The following is a 16,438-nucleotide window of genomic DNA, read 5'->3' on the forward strand; positions in this document are numbered from 1 at the left end:
CTTACTGTATATCTGCCTGCAAACACACTCTATACCTTCTATATCAACACACCCTTTGCACTAAATCGACGCCGACAGATTGATTTGAAGATAATGCCTCCTGAAACATCGAACGCAGCCTACTGTCTCTGTCCCAAGTCTTTTAAATAGTTCATATCTTTTCTCCACAAGAAGAGCATTCCTCTAATCCATGTGGGTATTTTAGAAGAATGACACCTTAAGTAACATGTTAAGTATGCATGAAAGTGTCAACTGAAACTAGCATCCCTAAGGCCCCAACAGGCTGACGCCAAATAGTAAGCCTTTGGGCTTATACCCCCAGGCAAGACCAGGATGTCCTTTCAGAAATGAAAGTAGTCTGATAAGGTAAATGTCTCCCTTAATGCGTTCCATTTCTTAGCCTCCAATCGTGTCAGGAAAATTCTAATTTGAAATGACATCGACATCCACTGTGAGTGGAGCTCGGTACAGTATATGAAAGTCCTAAAATTTGTCAGATTGCAGTATACAGTGTAGTAGCAATATTAGAATACAAAACGATGAACTGTTTATGAAAAATTGAACATGAGTGCGTTGTAAGATAATGCAACATTCCCCATATTTGCTTTCCAGCATCATTGAACTGGACACCAGCTTCCTAAAGATTTGTTACAAATCACAGTATGTTTACAGATTAACACATTTTCTACATTTAAAAATGTCTGTAACTTTATAACTGCGAGGAAGCGAGGAAGCCTAATTGACACTATACTGTACAGTATGTTGTCACTGTCAACTCCTTTTTAAGCTCGGCAAAAAAAAAACAATAACAGATTTTCAACTTAAAAAAACGTGGCTCGACTATTAGCAGGTGCTAATAAGAGACAAAGCATTTAGTGGCCTTACACCTCAGCTTAATATTTCATTAAGAGTGGAATGTTTCACCGCTCACTCAGTGGAGCCCGCTGTCACTTCGCTCTGTCCTTGCGGACATGACTGGTGAGGCAGAGCTCTGCCAAGATCGCTATCTCTCACAAACTGTCAGCCGTGACGGCCTGTCACTCTCCCCGGCACTGCCGGCTGCCGCTACGCCACTGTAGCTGACATGACGCGTGTGTCACGGTGTGCGGACGGACGTGGGCAAATGCGATGTGACTGGCCAACAATTAGACCGGGCGTCTCCTGACCCATCAAGGAAGCCTATGGAAACGGTGTTAATTTCAGCGACAAAGTGCAAGATGGCACTTGTTACTGCGCCGTTACATCTGTAAACAGAGAGGTTGGCTCTAGTTCCACGGCTGAATGCTCCCTACAGTAAAACAGCCGTATCTACACTGTAAAATCTTCAGTGTTAATGTAAAACACTGAGGATTTTACAGTGTACAAATATCACAACATTTGAGATTTTCTTTCTTGACAAGCTAAATAATTAGGACACTAATTAAAATCTAATACTGCACTGTTCAAAGACTCGTGACTGCAAAATATACAACAAAGTGTCCTTTATAGCAAATTATTGATATACTCTCTCTCTCTTTCTCTCTCTTTCTCTAGCCAGCACTCCTGTACTAGTTGAGGCTTAACTCTTTAAGACCGGTCATTTTTAGATTTCTTTTAGAAAAATAGCAGATATACAAGCTCATAGCGCGGCACTCACGCTATTTTTGAAAAATCATGAAAAGTTGTGCAAATATTTGATTTGTTTTTTCTTCTTTTTTTTGCGGACATTTGTAACTCAAATCTTTGCTTCTGGGGCTTCCTGGAACGAAATATTTTACAAATGTTCGCTTTAAAAAATATGTAATCAAAGATTTTGCCACGAATTTTCACGATTTTTCTAAAATAGCAGATCTACAAGCTCATAGCGCGGCACTCGGTGCCGCGCTATGAGCTTGTATATCTGCTATTTTTGAATAGCCCAAAGAAATCAAAAAATGACCCACAGATGCGTTCTCCGGTCTTAAAGGGTTAACACGCTGTCCCACTCCAGCAGGCAGTGAGAGCAAGGCAAAAGCCTTTGAAAATTCTCCCCCCATCATGCAAACTGACAAAGGCTTGCTTTTCAAAAACCCACAGCCAATCTGTTGATCATTACTTATTTACAAAGGCCTTGAGGCCCCAGGTCCTGTAAAAACACATTTGATATAGTATACACCCAGATGTTTTTTTTCCCCTTTCTGCTTGTAGAAATAAAGTATCCCTTAGGCTACCCTAACAAATCCCTCTCCATAGTGTAGGCAATGCACCCTGCAACCCTAACTATATGAAATAACACATCCACCTGTATAATACAGTATATTAGCATGGCAAATAGATGGATCGGGGGTTGATGGGTTGATGTTTTTTGCTGAAGGCTATGACATGAAACAGGCTCATTTTTTGTTACCCATGGGTCAGCAAATCACCTCGAGCAATTCAACTTTGACATCAGTCTGAACCGAATCAAACAAAAAGGCAAATGGCTCCCGGACAAATCGGAAGCCGGAGATCAAAGGAAAGATGCCAAATTACTGTATTGCGCTACGAAAAAACAACCTTTCCCTGTGCAAAGAGCATTTCCTTTGGTACAGAGTTGAAGTTTACTTGTTTAGCTGTAGTATTAAATGATTGTGTGTTGTATTCAGTGTAGAGTATGGTATGGTATGGTATGCTTAACCACTTAAACCAGTGGTTCTCAACCAGTGGTCCGGGGACCACCAGTGGTCCTTGAGGGGGTTCCAGGGGGTCCCCAGCCAAATGAATAGTTAGGAACCAAATTGACCCTTACTGTATGTGTCTGTAACTCTGAGAATGTACAAATGGAACCAAATGGACCCTAACGGGTCCATTTGGTTCCATTTGTACACTCTCAGAGTTAAATGAACACTAATGATGATGATACAGTGTAGATTGGGACACCCAATAAATCAAAGTGGTTGAGTCCCTGTCATATCTTTTCAAATGGGGGTCCGTGGGCTAATATGTGTCAATTTGGGGGTCCTTGACGCGAAAAAGGTTGAAAACCACTGACTTAAACCCTGTAGTCTTAGAGAACTGGAGTTGAGTTACAACTGTTGCGACACGTAAGCTTGTAGATCTGCTATTTTTGGCGAATGCTCCCCCCAGAATAGGCATATGTTGGTTCAAGTGCTTAAAGGACCATGCAACCATCAATACATGTCATTGTCTATTCACAGCTTCGGGCAAATATCATACATAAACATACCGTCGACCATTTCTCCACCAATGGCTTTATTTTAGATTACTATCTACTATCTACATTTTCTCCAAAGTCATTAAAACATTACTGAACTTACGAACCAACGAATCGACCGAGTCAATGTTGAGTAAACATCATTACATGGTTAATAAGTGATGGATGTTTGAATTTATTTCATAAATCAATGTTTTCTCCGGGGATATATTTTCAGCTAGACTTTCGAAATCAATCTGCAATCTCGCAAGATGCATAAAAACCCAACGATAATGCAACTTTGACAAGAAATAGACGTAGTCACACAAGTGATATGTTGGATTTCTATGTCAAGCGAAATCAATGGTCTGGCTAAACATGACACACACACACACACACACACACACACACACACACACACACACACACACACACACACACACAGCCCTTCAATTGTGTGTGCTGCACACAATCCATTGAATGATGCAGGCAAATATGAGTGTGTCATTCATGAGTGATACATGAACAGCAGCCTGCATGCATGTCCACAATGGAGAAATATAGTTATGTCAGTTTACCAGCAATTACCACTAGCATCTCCATTTCCACTCTGTTAAACCTTATACCATATGACTTCACTGTGGCCCGTCTTCCCTTTTACACGGCACTTAATGACAACGCCAATTATTGCGATAGTCTGTTGTAATGCTCCCACGTTGACTGTACGGCGCTACCTCCAGTCAAAATCAATAAACGCCTGCGTAATGTTACGGGACAAGATAAAAGCAAAGGTAGCATTTGAATTCACTTTTGATCGTGATGGTACATATCATCTATGGCCCTTATGTCCTGGAAAGAAGAAGGGGGGAAAAAAGAACAACTCAGTGGGATCTCTACAATAGATGAACGGCCTTGGGCTATCTATCCTTCTGGGGCTCCCTGATTGGCTGGTGCAGTCATTAGTGCCAAGGCTGCTTAAGAGATACACTACTGTGTGGCTGGAGCTGGGAGGGTGTCACTTGAAACCATGGAGTACAGCACCCCTTTTGAAACAACCTGATACAACCCCCCCGCCGCCACAAAGAGACAGTGTCATTAAGTGGACTGGCAGAGAATACTGTTTAACCACTTAAAACCTTGTTGTACGTCAAAAAGGCAAAAATAGCCAACCTACAGGCGTGAGTTTAAGTACTGTAGATTGGCTATTTTCGCCTAATTCTTGCCGAACGTTCATTCGACTTTGCAGAATGTTCGTCGTTTTTTTGCGGGATGTTAGCCTATTATGACATGCCCGGGATTTGGATGCTAGGGTTCATGTGGTTAAGACATTGGTTCTCAAAGTTTTTCGTGTCAAGGACCCCGGGTACCAGGGGGTCCCCAGCTAAATGTGTTAATATGTGTCACAATCATTTTAACCACTTTAACCATATTTTATACTTTGGCTATTCAAAAATAGCAGATCTACAAGCTCATAGCGCGCTATGAGCTTGTAGATCGGCTATTTTTGAAAAATCCCTGGCACAAAATATTTTTGAGATGGGGAGGGGTCCGCAGCCTAATACTAAATACCTAATTTTGGGGGTCCTTGACATGAAGAAGTTTGAGTACCACTGGGTTAAGAAATGTAAGCAATGTACAAAAGCACATGTTGCACAGTACTATACAATGGCTTTGTGTCCCACCTCATCATCTTGGGCGAAGAGTTTGGAGAGCTTCTCATGCCTCCGTTCCGCTGCTTCTTTTTGGGCGACAGCGCCGATTGCTGCTCCTCTTCGACTGAAAGTGCAGGCAAAACGGTATGAGTAGAGAGAATCATCCAAATAAAACGCTCCGGTCAAAATTCTTGACAAGGAAAAACACAACTGTGAGTACAAAACAAACACACAAAACAACACAGTTTAAGAGGGCGGCAAGACCCCAAACCGAGGACGAGACGGAATGTTGGAATGACAGACAGAGAATGTGAGGACAGTGAGGTTGGGTTGTTATTACAGTATACAAAAACCGGACTGAAATCGATTACATTGTGATGGCTGTATGATGACAGCAAGATGCATTAGCACGGTGTGTATGAGGATGCAAACATGCTGCGGTGCCATCGTCAACCGTCATGCCAAAGTGCAAACTGCCAAGCTCTAATTACTTGGGGGGGGGGGGCTCATGTTTTCCCCACTTTCTACCCGTTATACCATCAGAGCTTCAATCCAAGTGAATATGTACAGCAGTGATTCTCAAACCTTTTAACCCATTAAGACCTGAGGCCGATTCTACAAAATGTCTTTAAATCCTAACAGTTTTTTTGAAAAAACCTATGTTATATCAGTGGTTCTCAAACCTTTTTCATGTCAAGGACCCCCAAAATGATATGTATTTGGCCGCGGACCCCCATCTCAAAATATATTGTTCCAGGGACCCCCCAGAAGCAAAGATTTTAGTTACAAATGTTCACTTTAAAAATATATATATATTCAAAGATTTGCAAACATTTTCACGATTTTTCAAAAATAGCAGAGCTACAAGCTCGCTATAAGCTTGTATATCAGCTATTTTTGAATAGCCAAACAAATTTTTTATTACACAGATGCGTTCCTGGTCTTAATGGGTTAAGTCCTGCATGAGGCCGATTCTACAAATGCCTTCTAAATCAGTAGTTCTCATATCTTCAAGATTTTTCCAAAATGTAAAAGAAAAATAGCTGATGTACAAGCTCCCAGCTGGGCACAAAAGCTTGTATATCTGCTATTTTTGAATAGCCAACGCAAAAATCTAAAATGACACAGATGCTTTCCCGGTTTTAATGGGTTAATTTCAAGTACCCCCATAGCTCTGAGTTTACAGACCTGTACGGGTCCATTTGGACCCGCTCAAAGAGCCCTGAGGGTCCCTGGACCCTACTTTGAGAACCACTGATGTACAGTAACAAGGAGAGATCGGCTTTATGGTATTCAGATTCCGCAGCACCACAAAGTTATAATATATAAATTGGCTTGCCTATGAATATCCTTGATTGTATTGCTTTCAATATTTCAACATCTTATTAGTACCACTTGCGTCGTTACAATCACAACACATTTCATATCTGCTGACTATGCTAATGACTCACATGCCCATTTAATTAAGATAATAAAACCACGAATATAAAAGAACCCACAACATCATAAATTAGGTCTCTTTGTGCCAATTCTGAAATGCGTGCTGGATTGCTGGCCCTTCCTCATCTCGGGAGCGATGCCCTTGGCTCATGTAATTAGGTTGGTCCTAGTGCCAGTTTGATTTATGCACAGCCGAGATGCCCCTTGGACACTGTCTTTACCGCTACGCCAAACTGCGCTGAGGTCTTCATTGGAAATGATTTACAAGTTTTGCCCTTGAGTGAGAATTGTCAGGCAAATATTTTCACAACCATTATCGTCTGTGTGAAGCGACGATGAAATAAAACCAACAAGAAAAATGGCAACTAAGACAATCCCTGCGCTAATTGTCATTGTTTTAACACCGTCCTATTTTTCTTCTTTTTTCTTCCAGTTTGTTTATAACAATCAACCCCCCCCCACCCACCCTTCACACACACACATTTCTGTGTTGCCCCTGCTATTGTACCCTTCTGCCTCACCTGCCAGTGAGGAGCCCCCCTGTAGTAGAACATAATGCCTCCGTCCTACTCCTCCCATTCAAACCCCCGCACTGACAGGCGCCCACCCCCGCCCGTAGGAGTCGCTATAGCACAGCGACAAAGATCACCCGCCCCGCCCGGCTTCCCCAACACTACCCACTGTGTTTGTATATAGACGCTCAGCCAAGCTAGATGCACCCCCTAGACCACGCTGTGGCTGAGACTCTGAGGAAACCTCGTTCCCAGTTTTTATCAACATCTCACGAGGAGATAAAAGCCGGGGGAAAAAAACTACTGCTTGCCTTAAAGTGTCTAACCATAAGTACAGGAAGTACAGGGATACCGGAACTTCCTGTAGCCCTGTACTTCTGGTTAGTTCTCAACATAGGGTCCGGCGATCCCCAGGGGTCCTTGAATGGGGTTCCCGCTAAATGATTGGTAGTTAGGAACCAAATGGACCCGTACCCATGTCTGTAACTCAGGGAATCTGCAAATGGAACCCTTACGGGTCCATTCGGTTCCATTTGCACACTCTAAAAGATACAAATAATACGATGGCTAAAAATAATACTATGGATATTACAGTGTAGATTGGAGTCCCAGAGAAACAAACTGTATCAAATGGGGGTCTGTGGCCTAATGCGTATCAAACTAAGGTCCTTGAAATTAAAAAGGTTGAGACTCACTGGGTTAGACACTTTGGGCTGTAGTTTTTGTCCAGCCTGCTGGACAGGTAACCTACTTTACCCCAGCGCCACCCGAGTGCCAAAACAAACACCACCTTTCAACTCGGGATGTTGCTTGTTTTGTTTTGTTACATGTCATGCATCATGGCAAATAAGCCTGTGGACCCCGAGTTGGTTTCAAAATGACAGCTCAGACCGCCAACGCCGGTTTCAAACGGTACCGTTCCCCTACAAAGAAACCAAAGGAGATTATTTTCCATTAAAATTAATCACGTCCTCAAAGATGGCGGGTCCTCTCTGGAGATGAACTATTGCACCCTTTCAGGACTAGCAAGCATGTCTAGTTGTCTACGTTGCGACAGCGGCTGACGAGGGGGGGAGTGGAGGGGAGGAGGGCTCTTCCAGTGGAGAGGGATGCACCAGTACACTGGTCTTTTCACATCCTGCTAGGCGGCCCTGTTCAATATTTAATGTCTCACAGCTGACAGCTGCACACACTGGGGTCATTAGTAAGGAATGCTACACATGCAACCAACTCCAGCTTCACACAACACATGCTGGCTGTTGTGGGCGTCGAGCTCAGGGGCCTGTCGCACACAGCAGAGATGGCGGCGGGGGTTGGGGGGTGGTGGGGGGGGGGGGTTCTGTCTTACGGTGCCTGTGATCGAGTGTGGCGTTACTGCCGTGACTGGGGTGGTATCTGTACTTCACTGGCAGACTGCGCGCCCGCTGGAGTCGGGAGGCCTCCTCCGCCTTCGCCTTGGCTGCCACCGATGCCGCCCTTGCCACCTGGCCCAGCTCCCTGGAGCCCACGAGGCTGCGTCTGAGCGGCGCGGGGGGCTCGCCGGGGGACAGCAGGCTCCCCTTACGGTTGTTCACCAGCGGGACGGAGAGAGCGGCGTCTCCTCCGCCGCGGGGCGCTCTATTGATCTCGTTTGACGAGTTGTGGTTCAGTTTGTGGGACTGGTTTTGGTAAGGCGGCCTTTTGACTAGGGGGTCGTCCTTTACTGCCAGATAGGGATGGAATGAGGTCGTCAGTGACTGTGTACTGCAGTGGGTCTCAAACTTTCTTTTTGTATTTCAAGGACCCCCAATTTGGCATGCATATAACCCGCGTACAAATGAAACCAAATGGATCCGTAAGGGTCCATTTGGTTCCATTTATATACGCTGTCAGAGTTACAGACCTGTAAGGTTCCATTTTGTTCTCAACTATCAACTGTTTAGATGGGGACCCCCCTGGAACCCTCTCAAGGACCCCTGGGGGTCCCCTGGACCCTACTTTGAGAACCACTGCTGTACTGTACACACTTAATAATAGATACCTCACCAATTAACTCAATCATGACATGACTTTTAACGTCACCTAGTGAACTCCAAGAAGCACTCGGCTTGCCTTTTGTTCTATTACTTTTAATGTATTTAAATAAGACCTGATAATGTTAAAACACCCTGTGTCACTTATTGTTATTCCTAACATAATCCCCCCCCCTCACCCCCTGTTGGGTTGGGGGGGGTGGGGCTAATTCTTTCTGGCACAATAATGCTAACAGTTGAATAATTAAATAACCTCATTTTTATTAAACACCACTTAACCACTTGGTCTACGGCTCCAGTGAAATGTTAAGAGTTGACGTTTACTTGGATATTCATAATAAACATGAATTAATAAGCATGCTTTCAGGTGTCTCCGGTAATTGTCCCACCATAAGACCAGGCAGATGATGACAATGGAAACGTTACAGCCACCAACTTACTGCCATTCCTTTCAGCACCGCGCAGTTAAACCCTGAGCGTTAATTTCAAACTTGAGTGGAAAGATTGACCGTTATGGGTTCACCGTTAATAAACACGTTAAGAAATCCACAAAAGAAAGCGGCAACCGCACACTCAAAACTCTCACACAAAAACACTCAAACTATCCAAAACAGTTTTGAGTGTGCTGCTTTCTTTTTTTCACCCTGAAATTATGCAGCTCCAGCACCTCACCTACTTTCTAACAGATGAGCGGTAGTTGAGTTAAATTTTCTGTTAAAAATCATTCCGCAATATATGTAATTTCACACAATTGTCTTACGACAAATAGCAAGAATTGCTGATCTACACGCTCACAATGTGGCGATGTGTTGTGAGCTTGTGTATTTACATTATATTTTTTGTGTTTAGACCTATAATGACACAATGTGATTAAATGTACGATATACGAACACAAACAACAGTATAGTTGAAGTGAAATAGTTGTACCTTATTGGCGTTGTGTAACAGACAAACCGAGCACCGTGTATCTAACAAAGCTAAGACTGTGAAAAAAGGGGCAGAAAAAAATAAATAAAAAATGTCTCTGCTCTTCCAACACAACTGCCTGGGAGCTAAAACTGGAATATAGAGATGATTATTTCAACAGTCAGCTGTCTGGCAGATTATGATCCCTGCTCCTCCAAACCTCCACTATTCATCTGGCCCATGTCAAACACACACAACACGTCTGTGGATCAGCCCCATGTGATCGCACAGCACAGCAGTGGTGGGAAGTAACTGAGTATATTTACTCAAGTACTTGTACTCAATTACAATTTTGAGGTACTTATACTTGAGTATTTCCATTTTTCAATACTTTATAGGCTACTTCTACTCCGCTACGTCTCAGAGGTTGTACTTTTTACTGCACAACAATTATTTGACAGTTTTAGTTACTATGTAGATTTAGATTAATATAAAAATATCCACTTAATCCCCATTTTTTACATCTGGTTTTCGACTACTTTTACATTTACTTTGGTACATTTACTTTGGCACTGTATATTTTGATAGCAATACTGAGTACTTCTTCCACTACGGTCACAGAGCCTGATGTTGTAGTGGATGATGGCCCTCAACGCTCTCTCTCTTCTGCTGCCTAATGGCCAATTTATGCTCCGTTGTACGGAGCATAAAGTTGCAGATCTACAAGCTCATAAGGCATCACATCTGCATCCGAGATGTGAGCTTGTACAGTAGATCGGCTATTTTTGGAGAGAGACACCGCCGTACGATAATGTCAAGCTTAATTGAGAAAATACATGAACAACACGTGAATTTATAGTAAACAAATCCAACTCCCTATAGATTTATGTATATAAAATGTTTTGCACCGGCTCTCTAGCACATGTGATTTTGCTGTGTTTAGTGATGTGTTTTCCACAAAATCCAACCCCTAGATTAAAACTCCAGAGTCACACTGGAGCAGTAGCACCATCTACTGCCGAGCTACAAAACGACACCCAGCGACTTGTGAATAATAACTCAACATCTCTTTCCTGGTAAAAATCCTTCGGGTAAATTTAACTCAAATGTGTTACTCAAATGGAACCAAATGGGTCCATTTGGTTCCATTTGTACACCCTCGGAGTTACAGACCCATAAAGGTCCATCTTGTTACCTTTGTACGATCTCTGAGTTAAATGGATCTTACTGTATGATGCTTTGCTTATGTAGAATATAATCAAACAGACTTATTTGTGATGTGCGATGTCAGGAGGAGGGATTGTTAAATTAACAGAGCCATGAGGGAGCAAACGTGAAAATATGGAGGATTCAAAAACAGTGTCAAATGGATGATAGGCAGAATTACAGGTGGAAAGAGTTAGAAACAAACAAATGACAAAAGAAATTGGAAATAAAAACTTACTTGCTTTGATATATCCGTTATAGCTATTTTTTGCTGAGAGGAAAACAAAAAGCAAACGTAAATGAGAGGTTACAGGCAGGAACAAGGTTGCAAATTATAAATGACAAACTGGAAAACTGAAGGTTGGAAATGGTTATAAGATTCCTATTCAAGGCACTTGAAATGAAAACCATAGACAAAGCGATGGGAAACAAAACCAAAGAGTCAGTTGAAAAAGAAATGATGTTAAGTGGTGACAGTAAAATGTAGATAAATCCACATTCACATGTGATCCAAATTCACATCCAAACACAACAAAGCAGACCTTAATTTATGTGTGTGTTTTTTTTTAAATTAATGTTTGTTCTCTCTTTATTACATTAATCTAAAACATTTTTAATTTAATCACGAGATTTAGAGTGCAATGCAGCCCCAATGTTATAAATCGTGGTCTTCGTGTCCCAAAGCTGAGAAAAAGCCTAACCTACATCATCTGGGCTAGTGCTTGAGATATTCAAATATCTGATTTATACTTAGTTGAACACAGCAGATCTACAAGCTCACAACGAACGGGCAGGGCTTCCTGTGAGTCAGCTTTTGCACCTGAGCGCTCGTGTTTATTAGTACGGTGTCCTCGCTTTCCAACAAACATCATGCTTTGAGCTTAAAGGAGCACTTCACCCATTTTTCAACCCTATCTTCGTATAATTGGTCCTCACTAATGCTCATTATTAGATGGAACCATTTCTGTCTATTCATTTCTGTGTCTCATTGGTGGGCTGTGGACAGTTCGGAGACCTGCCGAGTGCCTACCAGTGACATCATCGACGGAGATTCCAAGCTAATAGAAACTATAGCCTTTCTCTAACTGAAAAGTCAGCATGCTGAAATAGAAGCCATTGTTCTTAAAAATACAAATAAAATGGACTGTGTGGACAGTTTTCTGAGCTGTCGACAGCCCACCTCTGAGACACAGAATGAGTAGACAGAAATGGTTCCATCTTATAATGAGCATTAGTGCGGAGGACCAATTATATGAAGATTGGTTGAAAATGGGGGAAGTGGCCCTTTAAGGCAGGAAGGACAGTGACAGCCATGTTCAAACGGGGGACCTTGACGGTCCTGGCATCTGTCGCCTGTGATTGGTGAGTGTGAGCAGAGTCGCAGGACTAACAGGCTAGCATCTGTCCTGCAACCAAAGAGGAAGAGAAGGGGAAGGGGGGGGCGGTGGGGGGTGTGGGTGCTACTGCCTGGTGGTTAGGAACTGTCAGGCCGAGTTTCATGACAACCGGTAGCACTCCAAAAAATGATAATGCAAACATAACTTCCATGTCAGGCCACATAAGGCCTCGCTCTCTGCGTGTCGCGCTCCGTGTCGACAGCAACCGCAGAGCTCCCCTCTAGCCTGGCTAGCCAGGCCGTCCCCTGTAGCTAATAACCCTGGCAGACATGTTCCAGGCTAGGATATAGCTCTGAAACTGTATTCTACTGCTGAATTATGCAGAATTGTTATTGGTCAAGAGGCGTGTACGCTAAAAATATATGACAGCCTACACTGTATTGTAGCTAATTGTAAGGAGCACCAAGCATGGTTTTCATGCCCCGACGCTTAGATACTTCGATAATATTTAATGTCTCTATTGCATGCCTCTGGCTTTACAGGGGAATGTTTACATAATATTGAGTTACATTTCTGGCCTCTGCTAGAGACAACAAACTGAACCTGCCCCATTATTTAATAATAATAATAATAATAATTATTATAATAAAAAATATATATTTTTAATGGATTTTCAGGGTGTAAAATATATTATTTACGGTATATTATATATATATTATATTTTGATATTCAATATTTTGAAATGTTATTTTGAGTCACTCAGTTGGAAAGGCACTATGTGTAGCCTAATTATTTTCACCTGTCATAATCCCCTTCAAAATGAGGTTCAGGTGTGCAGCAGGGGTGTCTTTTTTACTAGGCAGGAAACAGCTGTAACTCTTTGAAAACGTTTCGATTGTTGAAGAAGGTAATTGGAAGTAGTCTTAGTATGTGAATGAGCGAATCACTGTGAAAGACCACTCCAGAATGTCATGTGACCAAGGACATTAAATATTAAAAGGACACTATCACAGGATTCAACACTATCTCTCTACAGTATATTGGTTGTATAGACTGTGATGACACTGAGCAGTGTTTCGTGTCTCGAGATTTTGCAGAAATGTGTACTTCAGTGACGTCAAGAATTGGGAATGAATCTGAACTGTGAATTACAACCCATATTTCATACAGTAGTTTTTAGCACACTACCCTTGCTGGCGTGACACGTGTTTGTTTGTTTGCTGTGTTTACAGCAAAACAGCAGTCGACACTTGACTTGAAAAAAAGGAATCAGGTTGATCTAGTGACCTTATGAGCATGCCATGTGACAAGCAGATGTTTGCCCATGAAATGCATCATGGGAAATGTAGGAACCCAGAGAAAGGCCAAAACGGATGGAAACAGTAATTTCCTTTTTTGCCAACATGGATTGGTATTGTAAATATTGTTTCTATTGATATCGATAACCATCAACAATAACCTGAGTACGAGATAGGCTGTTTAAGTTGTTTTGTCACCCTTATATAAAGTATTGGTGTCCATAATCTCCAATGAATCACAGTATTCAATGATTAACCACTTTAAGCTATACAGGTAGGTTGATTTGAGTGTGTATACTATGATACGACAGCAGCAAACATGAATATTAGAGCATGCTTCACAACACCCTCAGCAGTCGCAAACAGTGACAGTGTTAGCTATAACGACACAGCTAAAACACCCAACTAAAGCCACACGAGACCCATGACAGCGACACTACTGCTGCTACAGTACACCTAGACAGCACATGATCTGAAGAAACACCGTGCTATTGCCTAATTTATGCTCCATCATATGACGGCATGCCGCGTGCCAAAAATACAATCTACAGAACTGCAGATTGGCTATTTTCGGTGCACGATGCCATCGTACGACGAAGTGTAATAAATCAGGCCACTGTTGTACACAACATACAACAAAACAAGGAACAGCATATGTCAACGGTGACAACTTACAGGCACGTAATGTGGCTGAGCAATCATTAACAGAGACAGGAGAGAGTGGAATGCCGCGTTGAGGGGTGTCCACTTTACAATGCACATTAACCGGCATGCAAGAGCAGTCACGCTCCGAACGGCCGCAATCAAAACAACATGCCAGCTTCATTCTCTTGTAGGTGGACTTCTTGGCTACAGTCCATGGGATCATATGAGAGGAGAGGGAAAAGCAGGTTAATGGCGAGGCTCGTGGTGCACCTGGTAGAGGAGGGGAGAGGAAGAGGAGGGAGGGGGGTGCAGGCAAAAAATAGGGGACAAAGGAGGGGTACTTCTTTGATATATGGGGGAAAGAGTGTAACTTTTCACTGTCTTTGAGTGCACAGTGAAATCAGATTTAGGTCACATGAATTCATTCACATGGAATTGGAAGAAATAAAGCATGCACATTCAGCGTACTCGTACGGTGTTATCATTACAGGAAGAGAGCTTCTGCTGGCTTCATTTGTGGGGAGCGGTGATGGAAATATCATTAGGTCAGAGGGCCACGTTAGTTGGAGGGAAAAATGTGACATGAGTGACTATAGGAAGTGGGAGGCATTCAAGGACATGAATTCCCTCAGCAGAACAAGAAGCAGCCTTCTCAGGGACCTTATTCCACTGGCTTCTGTTCACATGCCTTCGAGTTCTGTACCGTATCCACACAATGTGCTGCAGGGCCATGGCTCGTACATTAGCCATCACCACTCATGAATATTTTTACGCCGTGGCTCTGCCAGGAGTCTATCTGTCTATAAGTGGGTCGGTCTGTGTATCTGTCTGTATGTCTGTGTGTCCGGAGCTACTATTGCAAACCGCTGGGCCGATCAGTGCCAAATTCTTGTGCACACTTCCAGTAGGCCACAGAAGAACCTCCACTATACTTTTAGAAATGTTTAGCGAACGTCAAATTGGGCGTCATACAGTACATCTTATATTTCATAGATGACTGACATCACAGGTTGGCCGAGATCCACATTTTTTAAATGCTTCTCCTTGGGTCTAAGAATGGGAACTGCAGAACATGACAGAGGCTTAGACGCCTCTGTCATGTTCTGCAGTCCCCATGGAAATAAATGTCACAGTGGCTCACATAAAACTGTGTAAAAAAATAACTAAACAAAATAAACTCAGATTAGAACTAAACATGTACTGGAGGTTATGATATCATCGGATCAGTTGGCAATTGGCATTGTTCAATCATATCATATTATAAAATAACTTTTTTGCAGCCTCCTTCATTCCCAAGATAATAGAAAATAAACACACCACTTAGTATTAGACCATTTGTGGTTATATTATGCCAAATGTTAGATGTTTCTTCAAAAAAATAAAATACAAAATGAAATACAACATATTCATTTTGCACCAATTTCTCATCCTCCTTTCACAGTAATGTTGTGTTCTAAACTGTAGGCTACTGTATTTACTGCAAGACTGGGAGGACACCTGGTGGTCAGCTGCAGTATAAAACATCCAAGAACTGATGTGTAATGGTGTTAAAGCTAAGTGAAGATGTGATACCTTATTTAAGACCAGTGGTGGACAGTAATTAAGTCCATTTACTTGAGTACTATACTTCAGTTAATTTGAGTGTCTGTGCTTTACTTGAGTATTCTTTCTTTCTTTTTGTTGGATACTTATGACTTTGACTCCACTACACATTTCAAAGACAAATATTGTACTTTTGACTTTTTTGATTATTTTTTTTATTTTTTAAATAGCACCTCTACAAGCTCACAATTCATCGCTACACGTTGTGAGCTTGTAGAACTGCTATTTTTACTATTTTGACATTCAATTTTGTTGGGGAAGATTTTAATACTTAAGCATTTCCAAAAACACATACTTTTGAGCACTTAAGTATTTATTTAAAGCACGTACTTTAAAGGTAGGGTAAGTGATTTTCTTTGGTTTAAATAAGTGTTAAATAGCTCTATATATTCTGATATTACTCATTGCTATAGAGTGTTTGTTCAGTAAAAGGAGTCTCCTTGTCTCTCCAGCTCTTTATAAAACAGAAAATGCATTTTCGTTTCAGTTTCAGTTTCATTTCCAATTTTATCCAATCAGGATGGAGAACTCAATCAGGATATAGATTAAACAAGTGAAATTGGAAGTGATGACACTAAGAAATGAGCAGGCAAAATTGGAACTGGAGCTTAAAAATGGGTACTTTCTCCTGATTGGTTGAGATTTTGACACCTACCGGAAAATGTATTTTCTGTTTA

General features: G+C 42.0%; 1 protein-coding gene across 2 annotated transcripts in view; it reads right to left on the reverse strand.

Annotated features, from left to right (window-relative positions):
* LOC308103994 (calcium-activated potassium channel subunit alpha-1-like) overlaps positions 1-16,438 on the reverse strand; it is a 142,724-nt gene that overhangs the window by 17,133 nt on the left and 109,153 nt on the right. Inside the window, exons 19-21 of one of the 2 annotated variants that reach the window (XM_080454235.1) lie at positions 11,118-11,150; positions 8,104-8,457; positions 4,834-4,927 (exon numbers count right to left, since the gene is read on the reverse strand). In XM_080454235.1, coding sequence (XP_080310361.1) covers positions 4,834-4,927; positions 8,104-8,457; positions 11,118-11,150 — 481 coding nt within the window. Of the gene's footprint in view, positions 1-4,833; positions 4,928-8,103; positions 8,458-11,117; positions 11,151-14,189; positions 14,364-16,438 lie in introns of both variants that reach the window. The other variant, XM_080454236.1, reaches the window with a different exon arrangement.

This window comes from Gymnoscopelus braueri (genome assembly GCF_963280865.1).
Source record: "Gymnoscopelus braueri genome assembly, chromosome: 17".
In the NCBI taxonomy this organism is placed as follows: domain Eukaryota; kingdom Metazoa; phylum Chordata; class Actinopteri; order Myctophiformes; family Myctophidae; genus Gymnoscopelus; species Gymnoscopelus braueri.